Source organism: Oenanthe melanoleuca, chromosome 6 (genome assembly GCF_029582105.1).
Source record: "Oenanthe melanoleuca isolate GR-GAL-2019-014 chromosome 6, OMel1.0, whole genome shotgun sequence".
Classification (NCBI taxonomy): domain Eukaryota; kingdom Metazoa; phylum Chordata; class Aves; order Passeriformes; family Muscicapidae; genus Oenanthe; species Oenanthe melanoleuca.
The window spans coordinates 30,874,936-30,892,017 of NC_079340.1; the positions used below are offsets into that span (position 1 = coordinate 30,874,936).

Sequence of the window (17,082 nt, forward strand, 5' to 3'; positions counted from 1 at the left end):
TCCTCATGAAAGAAAAATGCTGGGATGCATCAGCCAGAAATGAAGGGTTTCTTTGGACAGGAGCTCTCTTTTTTTTTTTTTTTTTGGTACAATGAGATGATTGTGAAACCTATGGTAGCATAAATAGTTCCTTCCAGGCAATGGAAAGTGTTACTCTTGAGATATTGTTTTTTTGCAAAACCCAGGAAGTTACAAAATATTAAATAACAAATCAAACATATGTTTGTTTCAGATCAGAGGACTGTGGTTGATTTATTGTTCTGCTGTAGAAAGAGACCTGTAGAGCCACTCCCCTTCAGAAACAGAGACTATATATTGTGAGGTCCCTTTTACCAACTACACCTGGTGAGATGGGTACCACTATGATTTTGACATGGCTGCTCTTGCTGGGTCCAGCAGTTCTGGAGGCCAAAACAGGTAAAACACTTAGACTTGTTCCAGGACACATTAAAAAAATGAAAAAGATTGCTTAGAGTCCTCTCTGCTGATTCCAAGAGCAGAAGTTATGTTCAGGCTGGTATTGATTTAAGCAAAAGAAAAAAGAGAGAATTGGATGAAAGAGCAGAGTTTAGTTCTACTAAAATTATGAACTAATCATCAGAGTGAATGATAAGAATGATTTGAACCATTTTGTGGAGTTCATTTTGCTGCCATAGGGTGCTACTGGTCTCAGTGCCTTGTATCATTGCAAGAATTGTGTCTCTGAGTATGTTGTGAATGAGGTATTCTTCCAGTTCCAAAAATCTGATCCAAAATTATGGAAAGATTTATTTCTTTACATATTTTCAATGTGTATTTTATTCCAGAGTACACGTGTGCATACATATGCTACATATTTAATATTGCTTGTATTATTTGGTTCTTCTTGGTACTATGCACAATTTAACAAAATATAGCATGAAGTTAAATTTTCACACTCTAGCACTGTGGTTGGACATCTAAAAATTATGAGATATTAAATACTTTTCATTCAACTTTTTTTATGGTCATAGAATTTTTCCATAGATGATTACTTTCTATCTCCTGAATAACAGTCACCCTAAGTGGTTTGGGTGACTTGGAGTTAATAGTTCTGTGTATATCTTATAATATTGCTGATGACATTTTCTAATGAGTTATTTAAGCTTCATGATGATAATTTATATTGCCACCATTCACCTCATCAATTCTCTTTATCTGTCTCCTGCTTTTCTGGTGATAAACCATCTCCCTCTAGCTGCTCTAGTTCTGCTCTCTGCTCTCTGTCTCTGTGTCCCAGAGCAGAGTATTTGCTGTATTTGTATAATCACAGGCTTTTGTCTTTTTAATACCTTTGAAGTGTGAGGCAGGATTCAGCCTATCCAATTTCATTCCCAGCTGATGGTTATGCTCTCACAGTGATGACAGGCCTTGAATGAAAGCAAATAAAACTGGTTTAGCTAGGCTTTCATTTCCTAATCCCACTCTGACTTTTTGCCAGATTTGCTGTTTCACCTCTCAAAAACCCTGTGAGTAGGGTTCAAAAATGTGCATGTTCAAGTAGATATTTGAAGGAGCAAGTCAGATATAAGTCAAGGGGCACTTTTATAGCTTTGGCCTTTGAATGTCATACAAATCAGGGCAAATTTACTTTGGTCACCATCTTGACTATACTTCTAGCTCAATAGCAAAGAATTAGGTGCAGTGAAGAAATCCTGGAGCTGTTAACTTTTGAGATTTGTTTTGCTTTGGATGACTTAGTGTTTAATAACAAGGTAAATATGTACTTGGCAGCAAAGCAAAATATAACAAGTGCAGCTGTATGTTTTGATTTCCAGAGTGTAAATACTGCAAATCCAAAGTTACAAAGTTTATTTGCTTGCTTACACTTGGTAGTAAAGCCTTTAATAAACTTCTTCACCAAAAATGGATCTCTAAAATCAGGATTTTCATGCTGGTCACACCAGAATCAAGACATACAAAACTGAAAAGCAGATGGACTTTACCTGAATGAATGCAGTAATCAGCTGTATATATGATAGGTTGTTTCTTTTTTTCAAAATGTAATAACATTTTACTGGTACATAAGAAATAAAGCCACTGAACTCCTAATGAAATCTTTATAATCCTGTTGAGACCATCAACCATTCTGTACAACATTTGGTAGAATTCTTCCACTATAGTTACTCTTATAAGCTACAGGATTTGGTGATGTGTGGACTCTAGGTCCTTAAACATGTCCCAAAAATTTCTTTTATTGCTTAGCCTGACTTGACTGTAGGGATCTTGCATAAAATATACACGGCTGATTTTGAGAACTGGAAGAGAGGAATAGAAAAGGTACAAATCCCCTCTGTCCTCACAGGCACCTAATACTGGTTTGGCCAACACCTTCTAGGGACAGCAGGGGAAGAAGACACAATAGATATTCCTCCCAGTCCCTTCCAAATTATTTGCCTGACAGTTTTGTGCCCTCTCTCCCCAAGGTCGGTATGTCCAGCTGGTGAACGGAAGGCACCCATGCGAAGGTCGCGTTGAGATCTACTACAGAGGACAGTCGGGGACAGTCTGTGACGACTTCTGGGACCTCGCAGACGCCCAGGTTGTGTGCAGGCAGCTGGGGTGTGGCAAGGCCGTTGCAGCTCTGGGAAGTGCCTACTTTGGGCAGGGCTCAGGTGACATTGTGCTGGACAATGTGAGGTGCAGAGGAGATGAGGTGTCCTTGCTGCGCTGCAATCACACCGGATGGAGGATCCACAACTGTGCCCACTATGAAGATGCTTCTGTTGTCTGTTCAGGTACTCCTACTTTTTTTATTCCCCCCCAATCCTGTCCTTTCACTCTGCTGACCCTGCAGAACCAGCATGGGCTCATTTTTTCTTACTATGGGTCATGTGAAAACTGCACTTGGTCATCCATGCAAAGCAATTAAAAACCCCAAGGATCAGATATAAATTGCAGATATGTGGAACAATTATTCCAACTAATCAGCTGGTGGTTGCAATAAGGAAACAATTCAAAATTTGAGCCAAAGCTATGTCTGATAGGCAGTTTATCAGGGAGGAATTAGTTTAGGTCAACTATTAATGGATTTGTTAGGGGCAATAATAATTTCACAATCACAACTCAGATTGTCATAACTCACCATTCACTTTGGATTGTTTTCATATTTTCCAAGTCTTCCTTAGTATAGGTCCATTAATGCCTCTTTCTTTTGCAAATATCCATTCATTTTGAGTACTCTTTCACCTTGCTGTGTTCATTTCATTTTCCCATTATTTTTTAGGAGAATGTGGGATATTTATATCTTATTTTCTCATGTATTAACAACAGATTATCATGAACTGAGACCTGGCTGATGACAACAGCTGTTTTATATCTATATTGCAGTTTTCCACATTTCCTTAGTGAGTAAGAGCCTGGAGAGCTGAATCCATGCTAGAAGGAAGTGCTAACTATACCATTGTTTTCCACTTAGAAGGAAAGAATAAAAATTGCTACAACACCTCTATTAATGTATGTGTGATATGTTCAGAGCCTTTCTAAATGCCATTTATTTCTTGATTGCATTCATAACTCCAGTGCCTTCTATGTGCTGGATGTATTCAACAGATGGTTCAGCGTGGTCCACTCCTGCCCTTGCACCAAACACCATCCCAAAACCACTGCCCAGCCTGTTCCTGGGGATGCCCTGATCCTGTGCAGAAGGGCATTCATGAAGGGGACAGGTCCAAGCTCTGCTGCTGCCAGCAGCCCCACAGCTCCCCCCTTTCATGCCAGGAGCCTGTAAAGTCTCGGGCTGTGCCTGGGCTGTGGTGTCCTGGGGCTGGGAGAAGATATCACGCCAAAACCTCACCCTGCTTACCATCATGGAAGTACTTCCAAGAAAAAATTTAAATTGGATGTTACCCACTTCCATTCTCTCCATTGACCCCTGACAAGATGGACCATGTCATCTAAGTAATTGTTCTTGATTTCACTTCATCCTAGAGGAGCTGGGTTTGTAGCTACCACACAGATGTACCCATTGCACAGTGCCCATGTGTGGGGTGTTTTTCTTCTTTTTTTCACAGAAGAGTCTGATCCAACACCAACAGAGCCAATATCAACAGATACAACAGCGCTGGAGACAACCTCCATAGAAGAGACAACACTCCCAGAACCAACAACATTTCTAGGAGAGACATCAGTGTCAGCATCAACAGATACAAGAGCCTCAACACTGGAGACGACCTCCACAGAATGGACAACAAGGCCAGAGGCAGCAACTCTGGGAGAGACAACAATGTCAGCATCAACAGTGCTCACAGAGGAGACAGTCACCACGCTGCCATCCTCCTCCAGAGCAGACACATCCTCCCTAGTGGAGACCACCCCAGACAGCACATCACTGATGACCTCCCCAGGAGAGATGTCCACTTCACCACAGATGGCAGCGTCATCTGCTGCCCTGCCACTGTTGTACATGCTGTCTGATATGACCACCACAGAGAGACTGGACACCACAACAGAGGAGAGCAAAGCAGGTAACCCTCTCCACTGTCACTCACTGTTTTTTAGTGCCCTTGGACTTTCTTCCCAGACCTGATTGCACTGCAGGGCGACTCCCAGAATGACAGGACATACTGTCTTCTCCTATTAGCTGTTCAGTTCTGCTTTTCCTGTCCATTCCCATGTCCACTGCCATGGCACTAATGATTTCCTTAGCAGGAACATCCAGCCCACCACATCCGACCAGCACAGCACTACCCACAGGCACGCCAGAAGTGTCCACTTCAGCAGAGATGACCTCCACAGCACTATCCAGTGCCACAACAGAGGAGTCCACCTCAGCAGAGATGACCATATCCACAAAGATGGTAACATCACCATTGATGACCACCTCAAAGGAAACAACTATGAGAGCAGAGGGAAGCACACCAGGTAACTTTGTCATCTCTCACTCGTTCAGTGTGTGAAAAACCAAAGTCATGAAAAGTCATGGGTGGAGGGTAGGTGGAAACCTGTCCTTGTCCTTGCACCGTGTGGCAGGGCCCAGCGTGCGGCTGCGGGGCGGCAGGAACGGCTGCGAGGGCCGCGTGGAGCTGTACGACGGCAGCACGTGGGGGACGGTGTGTGACGACCAGTGGGACCTGCAGGATGCCCAGGTGCTGTGCCACCAGCTGGGCTGTGGCCAGCCCCTGGCTGCGCTGGACACTGCCCACTTTGGGCCGGGCTCCGGCCGCATCTTCCTGGACGACGTGCAGTGCCGCGGGGACGAGCCCTCGCTGCAGATGTGCCGGCACAGCGGCTGGGGCGTGCACAACTGCAGGCACATGGAGGATGCCAGTGTCATCTGTGCAGGTGGGTGGCCAGCACAGAACATCAGCCCTCCAGCAGCTCAGGACACGTTCAGGTGTCCTCCATGGGAAGCAGCCATGCAGAGCCAGGGCAGAGAGAAGAGCCTGGGGTCTTCTGCTGCCTGAGGCTGAAATACGTGTCATGCAAAATCCCCATTTTTGCACAGAGAGGGCATAACAGGCTCTCCAGTCTCACAGGTGTAGGTGCTCCATGTGGTTGCAAAGAGTAGGTTTGTGGGATCATGACATGGGCTGTACTGGGGACATGTGAGACTGGTATCTGCATAGGTCAGTGGCAGGATTTCCATGCCCTTTCCTCCCCTTATTCCCTGAGCCTAGCATTCTCATGTCCATGTCTGTGTCCATGTCCATATCCACATTCATGTTCATTCACTCTCACAAGTTTGCTGTCTTTAGTGCCCTTTCATTCACTTCCTCTTTTCCTTGCAGCTGCCAATCCAACCCCTCCTGCTCAATGGCCGTACACAACAGGTAATTCCTTCCTACCCAGCATATTTCCAGTTCTACAGTGAGCCCCAGCCTGGTCCAAGAGGAGAAGAGAGGGGGCCTGCTGGGCTGAGACTGCTCACTGCAGTGTTGCTGGTCCTTTCTGCCCACAAAGGGTTGTGTCACAAGGGGTCTGATAATTTGAGGGCTTCTGCCAGGGAGGATCTGAGCCTCAACACACTGGCAGCTGCAGTGATGCTGAGTCCAAGCCCTGGTCTGCCAGACACTCCATGGCTCCTGGCTGTGGGGCAGCAAGCACCAAATGGATGGGGGCAATATCTTCCCTCAAGCCCATGTGCTTGCCAGGCCAGCCCAAGACACAGCCAGGTGTCCTGATGCCAGGTCATGGCTGTAGCACTGCAACCATCAAGGAAAGGTGGCCAGTCCCTTGTGGATGCCCTGTCAGGGCCCACAGCCTCAAACATCCTGCAGGGGATATGAGTGGTTCCTCTCAGGCCATTTCCCATGATCACAGAGTGCAAAAATGGCTTTTTGTCAAATGTGCCCGTGCCCCAAGCAGCTCCCAGGACCCCTAGGCTGTTCTCATGGGATTCCCCAGCAGATCCTTGCTCATTATGCATCAGCCTTCCATGCACCTGGGCTCTTTGCTCTCTCACTCCCTTTCCTTGGTCCTTTGAGGTTTGCACCACCTTAAACTAAAGCCACAGGGGCAAAATCTGCAAAACATTTGGGGAGGTGTGGGCTGTGGATGATAGGGTGTGGGAAAGCTGATATTGTGCTGTGTGGCAGGGGCCAGCGTGCGGCTGCGGGGCGGCAGGAACGGCTGCGAGGGCCGCGTGGAGCTGTACGACGGCAGCACGTGGGGGACGGTGTGTGACGACCAGTGGGACCTGCAGGATGCCCAGGTGCTGTGCCACCAGCTGGGCTGTGGCCAGCCCGTGGACGCCCCACGAAACGCTCGCTTTGGGCCGGGCTCCGGCCGCATCTTCCTGGACGACGTGCAGTGCCGCGGGGACGAGCCCTCGCTGCAGATGTGCCGGCACAGCGGCTGGGGCGTGCACAACTGTGACCATGGGGAGGATGCCAGTGTCATCTGTGCAGGTGGGTGGCCAGCAGAGAACACTGGGACTTTGGCCCATCATTCTGAGTGGGTTCTGGGTCTGGCCAGGACAGAGGTGAGACTGGAATCTTCTGCTGCCTGGGAATGAAGCAATGTCGTGCAAAAAACCCCATTCTTGCACAGAGAGAGAACAGCAGTCTATCCACCATTCCTGCTGTCTGTGTCCAGTGAGGTGACAAAGCTCTGGACTGAGGCATTGTTCTTTGGGGAGGATGGGGCAAAACTGGGCACAGGTCAGGGTGGTGCCAGGATGGGGGCAAAGGAGGGAAAGAGCTCCTTCCTCCCTCCTGATATTAAACCTCCAGCTCTCTTGTCTTGGCCATTTCCATTGAACTCATCACTATCTCACTAACAGAGATATCCAACCCACCAGAGATGAGAACCTCAGCAGCAGCCCCTGCCACAACCAAGGTGTCCACCCCAGAACTGGTGACCACCACCACAACAGCTACCACAGCAGAGAGAAGCACACCAGGTAAGCCTGTCCACTCTCACTCCCTGCTCTCCCTACTGCTCCTGACCTCCCTGCCAGAGCTGATTGCACTGCAGGGAGCTTCCCAGCCTCCTTGCAGGCTCCCCGTTGCAGTGGCCCATGTGGGCACTGGTGTGAGCTTGTCCCTGCACCGTGTGCCAGGGGCCAGCGTGCGGCTGCGGGGCGGCAGGAATGGCTGTGAGGGCCGCGTGGAGCTGTACGACGGCAGCACGTGGGGGACGGTGTGTGACGACCAGTGGGACCTGCAGGATGCCCAGGTGCTGTGCCACCAGCTGGGCTGTGGCCAGCCCCTGGCTGCGCTGGACACTGCCCACTTTGGGCCGGGCTCCGGCCGCATCTTCCTGGACGACGTGCAGTGCCGCGGGGACGAGCCCTCGCTGCAGATGTGCCGGCACAGCGGCTGGGGCGTGCACAACTGCAGGCACATGGAGGATGCCAGTGTCATCTGTGCAGGTGGGTGGCCACCAGAGACCATCTGGAGGGTTTAGGGTTACTTCACTGAAGGCTGGTATGCTGACTTCTCTTGGCAGAGCTGGGACTGAGCCACAAGGTGACAAAGAGCAGATTGAGAGATTGTAGAGTGGGAAATATGGAGCAAGCCTGGGAGCACATCAGACTGGTGTCTGGATGGGGCAAAGGCTGGACAGAAAGCCGTTCTCTTCTGCTTTTAGTCCGACAGCCTGGATTTTCATATCCATGTCCATGCTCATGCCCATGTTCATATCCACATCCATGTCAATCCATTGTTACAATCCTGCTGGATTTCCTACCCATTTGTTCACACCCTGTTCTTTGTTGCAGCCACCCAGCCAACCCCTCCTCCTCAATGGACACTCACAACAGGTATGTCGTGCTCACCCAAATTAGGCGCACTTTTAAAGCCAGCCCTAGTCTGGCACGATAAAAAAAGAGAGGAATCCAACAGGGCTGATCCTTCTCAGTGCAAGGCTTCTGTTCCCTCTTGCCCTGACATCTCTAGGGTGCATGAGTGTCCCCCTCTGCGAATGGGCCCCATGAAAGGATAGCAAAGGGCTTTTCTGCACATGACCCAGGGTCTTGAGCACCCCAGGCAGACCCAGCAGCCCACAGCTGGTCCCTGGACAAGGAACATGTGCCATGTCCATAGCCAGGGTCTTTCCTCAGACATTCTCCTCTCCTGTCCTTGGAGCTTGCACCAGCCCAGATCATGGTCACTGTGACCAAATCTCCAACACAGTAGGGGAGATGGTAGATGCTGACTTGAAGTGACCCCAAGCCCTGCTTTGCACCGTGTGGCAGGGGCCAGCGTGCGGCTGCGGGGCGGCAGGAACGGCTGCGAGGGCCGCGTGGAGCTGTACGACGGCAGCACGTGGGGGACGGTGTGTGACGACCAGTGGGACCTGCAGGATGCCCAGGTGCTGTGCCACCAGCTGGGCTGTGGCCAGCCCGTGGACGCCCCACGAAACGCTCGCTTTGGGCCGGGCTCCGGCCGCATCTTCCTGGACGACGTGCAGTGCCGCGGGGACGAGCCCTCGCTGCAGATGTGCCGGCACAGCGGCTGGGGCGTGCACAACTGCAGGCACATGGAGGATGCCAGTGTCATCTGTGCAGGTGGGTGGCCAGCACAGAACACTGGGACTTTGGCACATCATTCTGAGTGTGTTCTGGGTCTGGCCAGGACAGAGGTGAGACTGGAATCTTCTGCTGCCTGGGAATGAAGCAATGTCGTGCAAAAACCCCATTCTTGCACAGAGAGAGAACAGCAGTCTATCCACCATTCCTGCTGTCTGTGTCCAGTGAGGGGACAAAGCTCTGGATTGAGACATTGCTCTTTGGGGTGGATGGGGTAGGACTGGGGGCAGGTCAGGTTGGTGCCAGGACAGGGGAAAGGAAGGAAAGAGCTCTAACTTCTTTCCTGGTATTAAACCTCCAGCTCTGATTTTCATGGGCATTGCCATTGAACTCATTACCTCCTTAACAGAGATATCCAACCCACCAGAGATGAGAACCACAGCAGCAGCCCCTGCCACAGCCAAGGTGTCCATCCCAGCACTGGTGACAACCACAACACCAACAGCTACCACAAGGAGCAGCACACCAGGTAACCCTGTCTACTCTCACTCCCTGCTCTCCCTACTGCTCCTGACCTCCCTTTGCCAGAGCTGATTGCAATCCAGTGAGTCTCCCAGCCCTGCTCCATCTCTCCAGTTAGGCCACCATAAACCAAAGTGAGGATGCAAGCAGAGCATGGGGCAGAGTTGGCAGGTGGGGCTTTGAGTCCAGGACCTCTGCAGCCATTGCTGGTTTAATGAAACTCTTTGCAGAGGGATTGTCTGTCTCTGCAACCAGGAGCAACAGGCTCAGGGACCATTCTGCCTTCAATTTCTGCATGGGTAGTACCAGAGCTGTTTCCTAGACATATGATGGATTTTGGAATATGATGAGAAGAAATGAGAATATGATCATTTGCTGTGGAGGCAACTGGGTCTCCTATGGAGCTTATGGCCCTCTGTGCCTAGCCTGCTATTTCCTCTTCCTTGCCTCCCTGTGATCCCCATTTTTACATTCTGTGCCTCAAAGGGAGGCCATGCCCAGGCCTCAGCACCTTTCTCATGACCTGCCCTTCTCACCTGTGTCTCTTCCTCCTTCACACCCACAGCTCCAGCAGCCACCTCAACACCTCCTCCAGGTAATGCTCTTCTGTGCCTCTTCTCACCTGGATAATTTGTGGTCTGTCTCCCTGTTGTACATTTCTGTACATTTCTCTTTTGTCTCTATGACAATATATCTGCAAGTGTGAGTGATCTTCTTCAAGCATATTATAAAATGGATTTTCATCTTTAAATGTCACATCTTGTAGGATTTATGTCCAGAGCTTGTGCTCACCTTCCTACAAAGACATTTTTAGTACCACCTGTGTGTTTAACAAGAGTTATGTCATTCATGCTGGCAGGAACACTAAAGTTTTTACAGCTATGTTTGTATTTAAGACTTTTCCCAACAGCCTGAATTATTTATTTCAGTCTGAGACCAGAAAACTACAGTTTTCTAGAAAATTTGCCACTTATTTACCCTCCAAAACCTTATGGGAATAAAGAGAAGCAGCAGAGTAACTGACGAGAGGCTGTCTGTTGAGGAGGGTACTTCCATTTCAACAGTCATGGCACCTCCCAGAATTGACCTCAACTCTAAAAAGGGGCAGAAAGCATCCAGGTGTTACCAGCCCAGCCTGAAGAGGGTAGTCTGACACCATGGATGGAAATCACTGCTGAGGGAATTCCAAATCCAACAAGAAAGCAAACCTAAAGTGAAAACAAATATTAATTTTGGTTCAGCTCCTATAGACCTGCAGCCAGCAGGGAACCTGCTTTTCAGTAGCTGTGGATGAGGCACATACAGCTCAAGCACACTTTTGCAGAGGTTATTATTAGTAAATTCTTTCCCATTTCTTTCTGCAGCACCTTATCTTTGTGGTGGCTCAGTCTCAGATTCCTCTGGGGTCCTGCAGAGTCCCAACTATCCTGGAAGTTATCCAAACGATGCTGACTGCGTGTGGGAAATACAAGCAGAGAACAATTTCCGTGTAACGCTCACGTTTAGAGATATTGCGTAAGTAAAACATTGATTTCCAAGCAAATATCAAAGTCAAAACTTATTGAGAAGCTTGAAATCTTATCTGAAACAGGCAACCTTCCTAATTTTAAAGATACTTCCAATAACATCCACAGCTGGAAGACCAGATCAAAATCTGGACTGCTATTGCATTTTTTACTCATCATTTTCTGCTAAAGCTGCATAGAAGCCAAATTAAATTTTGCTGAGAAAACTTTAAATGCTGAAAGACTTTATCACATGTTAGGCAGTAAAATCAGAGTTTCTGAAATTAATTTTACAAGGTGCTGATGTTTTTCTACCAGGATGCAAAGCAGGACGTGCCAACATGACTATGTTGAAGTCTATGATGGACCTCTCCACTCTTCCCCTCTTCTTGGGAGATTCTGTTCTGGTTCCTTTCCCACATACGTGTCCTCTTCAAACATGATGAGTGTTCGCTTCCACAGCGACTCCAGATACTCCTTCAGAGGGTTTCAGGCTCACTACTCCTCCATTCCAGCTGGTCACAACACCAGTAAGTTCCTGGCCAGTGTTTCTCAACAGACAACCCTATTTATTGCTTTTGTTTGTAAAATAAATATCCATGTAAATTTAAAGACATTTGTGGAAATGTACGTAAAATACAGTGGGTTGGGGTGGGAACTGCCTGACTTCTAAACTAAAGAAAAAAACAGCCTCTAATCATTACCAAATTCCTAAAGTCACAAACATATTGCATCTTCCTCTTCTGCCAGCCATCCAGTGCTTGCCAGACTACATGCACGTAGTGGTCAGCAGACGCTACCTCCAGTCTCAGGGGTACTCGGCACAGAGGGTCACCCTGAACGACAATCGCTGCAGACCGACTGTCACCCCACGGGAGGTTGTTTTCAACATTCCCTACAGTGGCTGTGGGACAATGCAAGAGGTACATTCCCTGTTTTGGGTACTCAGTTGCATACCTTAGCTTAGCAAAACGTAGAACTGGGACAGGATGTGCCAAAAGCACAATCCCTGATTTTAAATTGCCTTGTTAAACAGGAGAACAACGACACCATCAACTACTCCAACACCATCAGGGTTGTATCTTCTGGGTACTTAATCAAGAGGAAAAAGAACATCAACTTGCACGTCAGCTGCAAGATGCTGAGGAAGAGCTGGCAGCAGGTGATGTACGCTGCTGAGGACACCGTGGAGGTGAACGAGTTCCAGTTTGGAAGATACAACATGAACATCACCTTCTACGACTCCCCGGCCTTCCAGCAACAAGTGCGCAGCTCTCCCTACTACATCGACCTCAACCAAAACCTGTACCTGCAAGCTTGTCTTCACAGCTCAGACCCAAACCTGAAGGTGGTTGTGGACACGTGTGTGGCATCACCCGACCCTCGTGATTTTAACACGCTGGCCTATTACTTAGTCAGGAATGGGTAAGAGCTTTCTTCAAGTTGTCAGGAGCACGCCCGTCATCCATGTTTAGTTTAAATACTACAGCCAACCTGGATGGGGTTAGAACTCACTATCAACAGACTGTGAAAGTGGTCTTTGGGTTTTTTATTTTTACAGTATGAGCGTGGAAATAGGGAATTCTATCTAGACCGTACTATCGTTTCATTTCACTTACTCCATCTTTGTTCTCTCAACAAAACTCAAACTAGTGGGAGAAAAGTAGATGAGACAGTGAAAACTGGCAGTAGGAATTGCCATCCTAGAAGTTAAGTATTTTAGTAAAACCAGGTCAAGCATTAGACTAATTTTTTATGCCTTGTATAATGTTAACTAACTCCCTCTTCAGGCCTAAAGTATCCTTCTCTTGGAAAAAGAAGAAGAGTTGCCAATACTCCAGCTGCTTCATAGTACTTTAAAAAGTCTGTATTTTTAAAGTCCATACTATGCTATGGAAGTTACATTTTTATCCCACTGCATTCCTAGTACCTGACTATGACATAATTCACTTCTAAAAAAATCTGAATTTTGTAGGAATTTATAATAACAAATTGAATAATCTGAATTTTAATTTTGCAGGAATGTGCATGTGTGCACCCACGAAGACTAATTCCCTTTTTCACTCCTTTGTAGGTGTCCTAGAGATTCTTCCTACACCACCTACTACTCCCCTTCCAGCCACTTTGCTCGGTTCAAGTTTAATGCCTTTGAGTTCATGAGCCGGCACCCGTCAGTGTACCTGAAGTGCCAGATGCTGGTCTGCAGGCTCGGGGACTTCTCCTCCCACTGCTACCAGGGCTGCAGCTCCAGGGCCAAGAGAGACACCAGCTCTGCTGAGGAAGAAGTGGACGTGGTGGTTGGACCCCTTCAGCTCCGAGGAAGGGATGCTCAGAGTGAATAAATTCAGAAAAAGCAGGGAAGCAGAATAAATTTCTCTCATATTTGCTCTAGGATGACCAACAGGCTTCAAGAAAAGCCACAGCTCTGTCACTGAAATCTGCTTTTGCCAACTTTGCCATAAAAAGGAAGGGATCATCACCTTGCAAGCTTCTGCTTTCACCCCTGTTTTTAAAAACTGTACTGCTCTGACTGTCCCAAACAAGATTTGCCTGTAATCCACTTTAGTGCTATAACTCCTTGAATTGTGTTAATTAGCTCCAGTCTGGTTGTGAATTTGATGGCACTTGGGGATATGGTTTATTGGTGGACTTGCCTGTGCTTGTTTAATGGTGGGACTCAATAACCTTAAAGGTCTTTTCTAACCTAAATGATCCCATGATTCCATGAAGCTAGCTGGGAGGAAATTCCCAGATTTCTTGAGAAATATTTCATTCTCTCAGTTGTTTTCTGCTTATGAAGTTTACTTTGTTGAGTTGTCATCCTTGCTAATATGAAGCCTGTCCAAATAGTTGAAAGAAATGAATCTGTGAGTTTGCTTATTTCTGACTTTGATCTAGGAGCCATCACTTTAGCACTGGAACTCTGTGCCTTGGTCTTCAAAATGCTGAGATCAAACCCCAATGACTTTCACTCATAGGGCTGGGCTCTTCTAGCAAGCAGAATTGTGGCTGTACAATATTCTTATTCTTATTCTTTATTCTTTTCTTATTCTTATTCTTTATTCTTATTCTTATTCTTATTCTTATTCTTATTCTTATTCTTATTCTTATTCTTATTCTTGTTCTTGTTCTTGTTCTTGTTCTTGTTCTTAGCCAAATATTCTTATTCTTTTGAGTATTGCTTTTAGTGCTGTATTTCTCATTGAAACAATGATGGGTCCATGCTTATTTATAAAATGCAGAGATTTTCAAGACTAAAATTAATCTGTTCTGTGAGCAGTGTAATTTATAATCAAAGGAAGGAATGTTTACAAACCAGTAAATCTATTTTGTCTCTCAAATTAGTGTCTCTGTGCTTAAAATACAAATATTTGACTCTGTTGAAGAGTGTGGTCTGTTTGGTTAAAAATTCCAAGTGATGGTCTGAGCCCCTGCTTCTGAAACACTACACAGGGAACTTCTATCATTTTTCTCCTTTTTAATTCTCATTCTCATCATTCTAAAACCATTTATCTAATGCCTCAAAAATTTTGTCAGCTGGAGTGAAAATGTGAATGAGGCATCAAGAAATATTTCAAGGTTTATTGAAAGAAGGAAGATTTAATTTGATGAGAATGGATCACCTCTGGAAGAGAAGTGTAAAATTTGATCTTACCACAACTGGATTTGTGGCTATATAATACTCTAATTATTTTGAGCATTGATTAATATATTTTCCATGAAGTTTTAACTTCTCTAGATTGAATAAATCCAAATCCAAAATATGCTGAGCTGTTAAAGATGTTTTGTTTGCAATCTTTAAGGCTGAAGCACACAATCTATTCTAAATGCTTGTTATATCAATCCTATTAACATACATCCTAAACCAGGCAAAAACACAAATATCAGCCAAGAGACTGAACCTCAGCCAGGAGACTTTTCAGCTCTCACCCAAATGTCAGTCAAGAGGTGAAAAACATTTCATATCTGCTTTCTAAAGGAAGAGTTTTATTCCATTTTTATTACTTTTGGATGCTGTTCACAAAGCTATTTAATTATTTTCCCCTCCATGCTTTGTGGTTGTGAGGAGTTTGTCTTCTCAGGACTTACCCAGACTTTCAGAATGTCTTGTGCACATTCATAAACCAGACTGAAATATGCTGGAAATGCAAACAGCCAAATGCCACATAAACATTTATCACTGGTGCATGAAAACATGAAAAGCAAGACCTGTGATTTTTTGCCTTTCATGTCTTAGTTTAAAAAATACAAAGAATTAAAGACAAAATGTAAGCTAAAATTGTTTATTTGGCCTTTTGTTTTGGTTTTTTGTTTGGTTTGCAGGGGATCAGTGTTATGCCAATCTCCCAGTGAAGGCTGTGCCTGCAGACACAAGGGTCTCAAGAACCAGGAGCATATAAAGGACACTTCTTTTGCTCTTTTTAAACGAGATTTCTGGGGGCTGCTTATTTTTGTCACCTCCTCTGCCCTCAGACAAGACACACCAACTATCACCTGGCAGTTTTATCCTTTCATTTACAGTCTGACTTTGGTGTTAGGTTATTTCATTTCCTCCTAGTGTGTCTGTCACAGCTCAGCCATGTAGCATGTGCTTGTTCACTCAGTAGTATGCACTCAACTGATCATCTCAGCACCAATAATAAGTATTTTGTTTGCAGCACCATGAGAAAATCCCTTAGAAGTGACAACCCAGTGCTTGAATTACACCCTGCACTGGTGTTGGCTGGGGTAGGTAATTTTCTTCCTAGCACTAGTAGAATTCCTATTGGGATTTAGGATGAGAATAATGTTGAGAACACACTGATGGTTCTGAGCAACTCTCACAGTCAGACAAGGATTTATCAGCTCCTTGTGCCTCTGTGCCAGTGAGGAGGCTGGGGGGCTCAAGACATTTTATTTTATTATTTTATTTTATTTTATTTTATTTTATTTTATTTTATTTTATTTTATTTTATTTTATTTATTTTATTTCTTTTTTTTTTTTTTTTTTTTTTTTATTTTTCCCCAATTTTCCACCCCTATCCAGCTGGGGTGGAGGAACGAGCAAACAGCTGAAAGTGCTCAGAGCTCTGACAAAACTGCTCATCCTTGAGAAACGAGAAGGGATCAAAATCAATTTGATTTAAAATACATATATATATATATATTAATAAATAATTGCATGAGGTCTATGGGTTCCTGACTTAATGCTGCTCCCAGTACTACCAAGCCACCTATTTGGCCAGAGCTGGGGTTGAAACAAAACTCAGAAATAAAGTCCTTGTTTGCTTGTTTGTATGCTGGATTTCCTGTCCTGTTTATCCTTCTATTCTAATTTTGGAGTATGAAGCAGATAATTCAACTCTCTAGTCTTCCTTCCCAGGAACCTGCCACAAAAATATTTATAACTGGGTATAAATAAACATGGTTTAGTTTCTGCATCTCATAGCCAGCAAGTAGATTCATTTTCCAGTTGTTAATAACAAATCCTCATGTAGATTGAGATTTCAAAAAGCTAATTAGGGTTTGCAGAGTATGAGGAAGAAAAACCATTTTTCTTTTTTTCATTACTTTCTCCCCATGCTTTTCCATGGAATCCCACAGATATCCACTGACATCAAGCTGAATTCAGCAGCTGAGCATAACCTTCTGCTCCCAAATCTGGCTTAGGGGTCCTTTAATGCCCAAACCCCACCAAATTCCAATTATATAACTAAAGGAATACACTCTGGAGATCATTTCACTCAACTGATAATTTTATTAGCTTAGTTAACTCTGTCAGACTCACCAAGTCACAACCAAACTTTTTTGATAGGATTGCACTAGAATCTCCCTGCTGTGTTTTAAATTTTTTTGTCTGTTTTTATCTAGATGGTAAAAACTAAGGAGACACTAAAATCCACACAGCAGCTTGTGAATATTGGGAGTTCTTCTCTCTCAGACTCATGGCACAAAAAGTCTTTTAATGAAACTTTTCCTGGCTGAGGAAGCTCATCAATGACCCAGCTACATCAGAAGAGTTGTTTCCATTTCCTAGAATAACACTTGGATCACCTCTTTTGCCCTCAATCTCCTGGTACTCATCCAACCAAATATTCCTTTTTTTTTTTTTTTTTTTTTTTTTCTGAAATAAGTGGATTAGTCACA

At 45.4% G+C, this 17,082-nt stretch overlaps 1 protein-coding gene across 1 annotated transcript; it reads left to right on the forward strand.

The window, feature by feature from the left end:
- Positions 1 to 350: 350 nt before the first annotated feature.
- LOC130255230 (deleted in malignant brain tumors 1 protein-like) lies at positions 351 to 14,295 on the forward strand. The gene is made up of 16 exons (XM_056495658.1): positions 351 to 417; positions 2,445 to 2,756; positions 4,990 to 5,301; positions 5,748 to 5,789; positions 6,555 to 6,866; positions 7,241 to 7,360; positions 7,520 to 7,860; positions 8,050 to 8,221; positions 8,657 to 9,025; positions 9,339 to 9,458; positions 10,017 to 10,046; positions 10,816 to 10,966; positions 11,275 to 11,486; positions 11,707 to 11,879; positions 11,993 to 12,381; positions 13,031 to 14,295. The coding sequence occupies exons 1-16, from the start codon at positions 351 to 353 to the stop codon at positions 13,296 to 13,298; spliced, it is 3,390 nt and encodes a 1,129-aa protein (XP_056351633.1). The 3' UTR covers positions 13,299 to 14,295.
- Positions 14,296 to 17,082: the final 2,787 nt, after the last annotated feature.